General features: G+C 37.0%; 1 protein-coding gene across 1 annotated transcript in view; it reads right to left on the reverse strand.

Annotated features, from left to right (window-relative positions):
- The window catches only part of LOC309702006 (alpha-2-macroglobulin-like), a gene marked incomplete at its 5' end in the record, with an annotated part of 29,968 nt that extends 21,164 nt beyond the window's left edge, over positions 1 to 8,804 (reverse strand). The window contains 8 exons of the mRNA XM_082526378.1: positions 399 to 522; positions 608 to 692; positions 784 to 949; positions 6,326 to 6,346; positions 6,696 to 6,748; positions 8,063 to 8,219; positions 8,395 to 8,575; positions 8,725 to 8,804. Coding sequence (XP_082382504.1) covers positions 399 to 522; positions 608 to 692; positions 784 to 949; positions 6,326 to 6,346; positions 6,696 to 6,748; positions 8,063 to 8,219; positions 8,395 to 8,575; positions 8,725 to 8,804 — 867 coding nt within the window. The remainder of the gene's footprint in view (positions 1 to 398; positions 523 to 607; positions 693 to 783; positions 950 to 6,325; positions 6,347 to 6,695; positions 6,749 to 8,062; positions 8,220 to 8,394; positions 8,576 to 8,724) is intronic.
- Positions 8,805 to 9,197: the final 393 nt, after the last annotated feature.

Below are 9,197 nucleotides of genomic sequence, written 5' to 3' on the forward strand. Positions count from 1 at the left end.
TATTTAATCAGTTAGCTTGTTAAGAGCTGACACACTGACACAAACATCAGCCACAGAACATATTCATAACAGCAGAAAAAAAATGGAGTCAAAGCGATAGCTACAATTCAGCATTCATAAATAATGAGGGCACAACAGTGAATATTACTGAATCTGTAACCGGGTATTTTATAATACAGAATTAAAAATAAATGCTTTAAGGACACTAAAAATTATTTAATTGAAATTCAAGTTCAACTTGAAATTTTACTCATTATATTCTCGAAATTTGGAGATAGATAAGATAATGATAAAATACTGCATTAATTCCTGACATACAGAAACCTTCTGCATGGGCATGTGGTCTGCTTTTATCTGCACATTGTTTCAGGAGAAATTTGAGACTGGAACAACTGTACCCGTTTGGTCTCTGTGTGGCAGGGAGCCTCTGTCTTGTGTTTCTTAGCAGAGGAAATAGAGCGTTCAAGAAGTCGGCACATCGTAACTGTAATACTTCCTGGAACAGGCTGTCCAAATGTGTACCTATTAAAATAAAAACAAAAATAAAACAAAACTCCAATTTGTGAGGATCTAAATTGCCATTTGTCAAGAAAGGACTCCTACTTACTTTGCACATAATTTAATATCAACTTCTTCCTGGCCAATACTCACTTCTTCAGATACATTTACTGTTACGTCAAATTTGGGTAAAACTGGGGACAAAATATCAAAGTTAATATCTGCATTATATTAAGAATATTTAAAAACAGAATTTCAAAAGATCTTTTTAAAGACCTGACTTACCATACTTTTCCACCTTGAATTTGTGAACAAATTTATCTTCACCCACAGAGACAATTATTTTGTACGTTCCTTCATGGGCCTCAGAGTTCAAGGAGTATGAAAGCTGCAATATTTTATTATTGGATGTTTCATTTAACCACTGTCCAATCCTGTTTTTATTGGGATTCTGTTAAATACAAGAGAAGTACGTGTACAACTTAACCTTTTCAATTGTTTGCACTTGTCTGCATATTAAAGAATATGTTGGTGAACCCCAAAGGTTGTCTGGTGCATATATTGGTGTTTGTATTTCTGCTTATTGAGTGAAAAACAAACAAATGAAAGTCTAATAACCTGGTATAAGAGAGAACTGGACTACTGCATCTCATCTGGTCTCCAGTATAGGCAATATAAAGTTGTGATCAAAATGTTACATAAAGTTATCATAGGGAAAAATGTCATAGTGACTTTCGTTTTTTTTATTTATTATTATTATTTCTGTAGACTGTTATTTTTCCAGGTTGAGATGACTATACAGAAAAAATAAATTATTTTGTATTTTCTCTAATCGGTAGCCATCAAGAATCTTCTGGTATAATTCCAGGTGGATATTTAATAATAATACATTTTATTCATAAAGAGCCTTTCAAGACACCCAAGGACACTTAACAAACAACAAATAAACAACAATAAAACAAATAACAGAACAATGATCAAATGAAGAACAATAAAAACAAAAGCACAATATAAAATTAGCAAACAATTGATTCACAGTGAATATACAGATTTGAACAGATGGGTTTTGAGTTTAGATTTAAACCAATGTTTCTTATATCTGGGAGCAGAGCAGCTGCAAGCTCTGCTTCCCATGGTCGTGAGGCGGAAAGAAGGCACAGCAAGCTGGATAGAAGATGAGGATCGAAGTGAGCAGGCAGAAGAGGTAGTGCTTAACAGATCAGAAAGGTAAGCAGGAGCAAGGTTATGAGGGTGAGCAGAAGAAGTTTGTACACTATCCAGAATTTCACAGGGAGCCAGTGAAGTTCCTGAAGAACAGGGGTGATGTGCTGGTACGAGGAGGTTCTGGTAATAATGCGGACAGTGGAGTTTTGAACCAGTTAAAGCTTGTGGAGGGACTTTTGGAGGAGACCGTGTAAGAGAGAATTACAGTAGCAAAGCCGGGAGGTAACGAGACCATGGACAAGAATGGACAAAGACTGGTGGGAGAGAGAAGGACGTAATCTGCTGATGTTGCGTAGATGGAAATAGGCAGAACGATTGAGATTATTGATGTGAGATTTATAGGACAGGATGACACCAAGGCTCTTAACATGAGGTGAAGGGAAAACCTCTGGAGTCATCAGTAGTGAGTGAGAAATGATTTGCCTTCAAAAGGTTGGATTTAGTGCCAATAAGAAGGATTTCAGTTTTTTCCTCATTAAGCTTAAGAAAATTAGAGCTGAATCAGGATTTCAATTCAGATATGCATTCTGTAAGGGAAGAAGCTGGGAGGGAAGAACCAGGTCTGCAGGAGATATATAACTGGGCGTCATCAGCAAAACAGTGAAAGTGAAGATCAAATTCACAGAAAATGGTACCAAGAGGGAGGATGTATATTATGAAGACAAGAGGGCCTAAGACTAACCCTTGGGGTACACCAGATGTGACTGGCAATAGATGAGAATGGAATGATTTAATTTGAATAAACTGGGAGCGGTCAAGGAGATATGACTGAAATCAGGCTAGGGGTGTGTCAGAGATGCCAAGAGAGGAAAGTCTGCTCAGAAGGAAGTAGTGAGAGTTTGTGTCGAAGGCTGAGCTCAGATCCAAAAGGATGAGAATGTTGAGAAGACCAGAGTCAGCTCCGATTACAAGATTATTAGTAACTTTAAGTAAAGGAGTTTGTAATCCAGTTCCTGAAATCATCCTAAACAAAAAGGAAAAACAAGTTATTTTACTACACACAGTATTGAATACTTTGAGGTAATTTTTAGTGCATTTCCACGTGTACTAGACGGCCTATGGTACAAGGTGGATTAAGCACATCTATTTTAATACTCCTATTTACAGACTGAGTTCTTGTGTTTACATGTTATTGAAATTGATTATTTGTATTTTGTTCAGATCTGATAAGCATTTACATATTGCTGCATTTCTCAAGGGAGTAATATATTTATTTATTTGTGATTATATATACAGTGAGTTTATTTCTGATGGATGTGATGAATGTTTACCATAAAAGTGGCGACTATAGTTCCTGAATATTTGAAGCCTTGTGGAAAATCTTGAATCTTACTGAAGGTTACAACTGTGAATTTTGAAAATTGATACTGTGAACTTTGAACCTTGATATTTTAATGTTGTACAACATGCCTGAACTGATAATGATTGAACTGATGATAGCTGATCTGAACAGTAGTAACTGCAGCGTGACAGTACTGTAATTTGTGAGAGTTATTCTTAAATTGGTTGTGACATATATTTGGCCATTTGTTTATAGGTCAGGTTTTTATATGGGACGAATCCAAGGACCAGTTCAGCGATTACAGATCCCAGAGTGTTCCAGTTTTCACTGGATGGCGAGCCAATCCCAGATCCTAGGGGACGATATACACATTGATGGACTACAATTCTCTGCTGTACAAGTAGTGCAGTAGGACAGACAATCACACACACGCACTTCTCATTGGATGGACTCTGTTGCAATGCACCCATTTGTCATGGGCCCCATCGGTACCATTTGGACTTTAAAGACTAATTCTTTACTTCTGCACAATTTTATTTTATTCTATTTTTTTGCTACTTTGGGGGGAAATTTTTATGTTGTAATTCTGTGTTGGTTACAAAAATCTCTTGAAAAAAATCTTAAAATGGCTTAAATTACTAAAGTTACTTTAAAGCCACACAACTGTGTTTTGTTTCTCTGTCATTCATGTACCAGAGCTCCAAGAGTCCTTCCTATTCTTCTGATACCAGCCCAAATTACTCATCACCTTGGTTATTATCCATTGGTACTGTATATAAACCCACATAAGTGCTGCAAGTTTCTATACTGTGACATGAGTGAAAACCAGATTGAAATCTCTTGTAGATATTATTATTAACCAGGTGTGAAAGAAGTTGAGCTGCACCGTTTTTTCAAGTATTTTAGAAATGGAGGTTAGATTAGAAGGAGGTTGTTAAAGTTGAATGATAGCAGAGATGAGTGGGAGTAGAGAAGAGAGGCAGGGTTTCAGGTCATTTATTTGACCATTCTTCTTAGCAGAATTGGTAGAATTAAGGTTGAAGTAAGACATTTTTAATAGAATTAAGAACAAGGCTTTCAGAAAGTAATGTAAGCCTGCCTTATCCATTCAGTTTTAGTTTGTGTTTGTGATCATTGTCTTGTTGGAGCAGTCAATTGTGTCCAAGTTTCAGCTGTCTAGCTATTCACTAAAGGTGAAGTTGAAGAATTTGGAGATACAATAAACCTCATTCATTATTTCATCTGGTTTGTGCAATGTACCAGTACCAGGAGAAGCAAAACAGGTGATGCTATCACTGCTACTTGACAGCTCGTACAGTGTTCTTTGGTTTGAAAGCTTAACTCCTCCAAACATACTTCTTGTCATTGTGACCAAACAGCTCAATCTGTGTGTCATCTGTGCATCAAACGTTTCCTGGAAATCCTAATTTTTTTTTTTTCATTTAAGTGTGACAATTTGGGTCTTCTTCTGGAACTTGGCAAAGTGGTTATCCTCTTAAGCCCATACGCCCCAGATAAGGGGGCAAAAGACAGGAGATAGGTTTGGCATTGGGGCTTAAGAGGTTATGTCATATGGTGTTGTGAAACAGACAGGATGGAGGACCCAAACCACAAACTCTCAGACAAAAACTAAACTCAAAAATTTATGAGTTTATTGCTGGACTTAAGCAATACAAAACAAAAACAAGAATGAACTAGAACCAAAGAAACAGACAGAGCACACAGCCAGGGAATGAGCAAGATTGTGACAAGAAACAGAGGGGAGATGCAGACACAAATACACACAAACGAAGGGCAAACGAAGGTGGGAACACAGCTAAACGTAATCTAACAAAAAAAGACGGGAGGCAAAAGTGAACATGCTGAGACAGGAGACTATCAAAGTAAAACAGGAAGTACAAGAAACACACACTAAGATGCAGACTGAGTAAATGAAGCATATGCGCAAGTTCATCAAGGAAGATGGATGGTCTCACATCTATCTGCTTCCAGGTGCTGGGAATCTCGAGTTTTGTACTTCCACTTCCCACGTTTCCAAGCTGTTTGTGTCATCACTGGTCTAGTCCAATCACCTTCTCCAGCCTTTTCCAGGCCAATCAGCATTCATAGCGCATACTTTAAATCTCACTGTGCATCTGTTTTTCTCCTTTGCAGATGCTGTTGTGCAATCCAATTCATCCCCATCCCCACCTCTCATCACTCAAGCTCCATTCAAGACACCTTCATCTCCACCAACAGCGTCTAAGCTCCGATTTATTCAGCAATAAATCATATTCATTTCTGCTAATAATCTGTCCTCACTGAGACACAGGCAACAGGTGGAGTGAGAGAGACACGGAGACATGGCTGGGGAACAGGAAAAAACATGGACACGACTGGGAATTTGAGAGCGAGAGACAGAACTTAACACACCTAACCTGACATGAAAGACTGGACGGGGAGGCACAATAACAAAGGAGATGCTGGGGAGGAAACAGAGACAAGGCCAAGAGAACCCTAAAGATAACTAGAAAACTAAAGCGACTTATGAACATAAATATAAACAGAGAGAAACTCCACAACTAACACAAGGAAAATGGAAAATGCTGGGGAAAAAAACCCAGGATCATGACAGATTATACAGTGATAATGATCCTGTGCAGATGCAGATTTTTGCTCACCTCAAGGCTTCATAATGGGATTTCACAAATTTAGAGACAACATCACAGCAGCTACAGACATCTTTGATGCTGTCTATGATTTTCAGCCTTTTGAAAAACCGATTCAATACTTGAGCTATTCTTACATTCTACTTATAATATAATGTTGTATAGCTTCCTAAACCTCCTGATCTTTTGGTATATTCTATTTCTTCCATGTAGTTCCCATCTTTCCCACCTTCATGTCACGCACTGAAATTGGAATGACTGTAGCCAATGAGTGCCCTCAGTGGACTAATGTTTGAAGCTATACTTTTAGTTTTCTGCTAAAGCACCATGTTCTTCTCTATCCAGCTTTGATATGTTATGGTGAAGGTTAGGCTCCCATTTAGCTGTTCTTCTACTTGTTTGTATTGTAATTATACAAAATAGTTTAATTATCAGTGCTGTGTGTTTGAATGTAAAGGTGTAAGAAATAACCTGACACAATATATACTGTTTATATATCAACAAAATTGTCCCACGGTAAAACACTGATATCAGAATCAGCATATAAATTTCAGAGTTGCTGCACTTTGTTGTGCTGTTGGCTTTAAGGAACGTTTAGACCCTTAACAAATCTATTAGATTTACATGCTGAATGTAAAAAAGAAAAGAAAATGATGTGTGGATATTTTCTTACCTCGAGTTCAATGATGTTGCACTAAAAGGCAAAAAATCAAAACGAACAAAAGTGAGAAAATTGTTAGAGGAAATGATTTTCTCATACAGTGTCCTACCAATGTCTCTATCCAACTGCAGGCTTGGTAGAAATTCAAAAATATTAAACACGTAACACAATTGAACATAAAATGAATTTCAACAGTATGTGATTTTTTTATGTTATTTTGTATACTCCAAGTGTTTGCTTGTTAGAGTTATCACAGAATAAGTAAAAAAAACAAATTACTAAAGACAGACAATACATTGTACTATTGATTTGTTAGTGCAAGTTGACTGATAAACTCAGAGTGATAAAAGTCAAGGAGGAAAGGAGAGACAGAAACACTCACCAGCTGACTGACAGGTCTCAACTTGGGGTCCAGCGCAACAACCCTGAAATGCACTTTGGAAGAAGTTCAAAGATTTTACACCTTAATGAGTAATAAATCCTGACCAAGAAATGAAACTGAAACATTCTCCAACATCATTACTGCCAAATAAGCAGTAGTACTAACATCATTTTCTCTTTGCTTCTATTCGTAACAAGCTTTAAGTAAATTAAATGTGTATATATTTTATATTGTTCATCCTCATATCCTTTGTAGAGGAAAAGCGTGAAATGGACATGGTGGACTGCCATGTCTATACACGCCTTGTTGTGATATCAGGTTGCAGCAAAAGACTTTCATAAAGCCCGGAGAGCACTTTAAAAAAACACAGCAGATGAGAATCTGACTTCTCCGAAGCAAAATGTAAAGAAATGATAGCTGGCTTAAACGGTGTCAGAGTTTAAAGAACTTTATAGGATAAATCAGAATATTGAGTTGTAACCTAACAAAAAGGTCCATATTAATGTTAATGATGTATTTGCACCTTCAAACTGTACCAGACTTTCCTGACAGCTACAATAAGAGGATGCAAACTCATATTAGGATATGTTTGTGAACAAGGGGTATCTTTACAGAAATAACAAAAAGCCAAACTTCAGTCAGCTACAACTGTTATGTTTTGTCTGTAGTGCTTTAAGTCAGTCACTTTATAAACTGTTAAATACATTTAATAGGTATTTTTTAAAATAATTTATAGTTAATAAAAATCTGCATTGTGAAGCAGCATCCATGAATTTTTTCAAGGCTTCTGCATTTATCATAGAATCATAATGCTGAACAATTTAGAAAAACAGTTTGTAGCATACTTGTTCAGACTGAAGGCAGAAGGTGTTTTAAAAAAGCAGAACAGTTTAAAAGATTTAAATCTTAGTGTTTCAAAGACAATAATGTGTTTCAAAAGTGTTGGTGACACAGAGAGTGCTTGGATTGTGCAGCACTGCTGTATTTTTACACATTTTTATTTATCTATTTAATGTTTAGATTATTCTAAAAGAAAACATGAATGAATGAATGTTTGCTGGAAATAGTTTCGGTGATTTGTACAAACATGGCCAGACTAACTTCAATTCACATTTTCAAAACTTGCTCAATAGTTTGTAAATATCATAGTTCAGCTTGACATGCTATCAAAATATCTGGAAATTATAGAAATAAACGTTTTTGTTTTTGAGTGAAAGAGACGTGTTCATGGTGGAAGTTAAATACACCCAGGAAAGGGGGGGGGGGGGGGGGGTGTCTCCCAGCAGCTGGGGGCAGCCATACTAAGAGGCTGAATCTGTATCAGAATAAGTCCATCTAGCTCTGATGGGTCATCAGCTCACTCTTACCTGTTTGTCCAGGGAGGTAGAGGGGTTTATCCGTCTGGATGAATGTCCTGGCCTTGTAGGCTTTGATCATGACTTTTCTCACTTCTTTTGAGTGAAATGTGTCTCCTCTTACCTCCACCTCAAAATCCAGAATCTTTTCTCCTTCCACTAAAGGAGCCTTTAAGAGAAGTGTTTGAGAGAATGAGGCGCATTATTTATTTATTCTTATTTATTTATAAGAATAAATAAATAATTGTATGCTGTGTTTAAAATACTTGACTGTATTCACCTGCAGTCTTTTTTTTTATATTAGAAATTACCAAGTGAATCAAAACCCATCTTGGGGAGCTCACCTTAAACTGAGTACAAGTATGAAAATCTTCATTGGATGTATGTGTGAGCAGGGTTGTATTCTCCTCTCTGGACATCAAAGTGACAGTCATGACCACAGTCTCACTGGGCTGCAGAAGACTTGCACAGAATTTGGTCTCAGCTCCAGCTTCTATAACTGCAGGAATGGTCACCAGGTACTGCCTGCAGACACAGACAGATGAACGCTTAAAGCACTGACAAAGAAGGAAACCCCAAACCAGTACTCGTGCAAACTTTAACTACAAATGTTACACACAAAGTCACAAAGCAAACAAATTCTATTTTTCTTTATAAAGAACACTTAAACTTACGGTTCAGCCACCGCTTGATCCACACACATCCAGCTCAGGAGGACACTCAGTGTCCATGTCAGAATTCTTGAACAGCCCATGACTCACTGCAAAGATTTTCAGAGTCAGCGTCTGTTAAATAGACACCCCCTCAACCCCCATGCCCCTCCCACTTAGCACAGATACCAACACCCATGACCAGCCCCTTCTGTTTGGTCTCCAGATATCTTAAAAGCACAAAAAGTTGATCATGCAAAAATTCTACTGGTCAAAAAATTCAAACAATTTTAAGATACTTAAGATGTAGTTTTTTTTTTTTATCCACAGACTTGTTTAGCACCAGGTGCTGTCTTCAAAATTAAAGCAAGTAGTAGTTTTTTTTAAGTTTTTAGTTTTCAAATGTGTATTCCATTCTATTTATGCTAACACTGGAGAGAGAGAAGAGTTATTTTTTGTAAGTATTGATGTTTTCCTAATATTTTACCAAAATCCAG

The sequence above is a fragment of the Aulonocara stuartgranti genome, assembly GCF_965226115.1.
Source record: "Aulonocara stuartgranti genome assembly, chromosome: 3".
NCBI lineage: Eukaryota > Metazoa > Chordata > Actinopteri > Cichliformes > Cichlidae > Aulonocara > Aulonocara stuartgranti.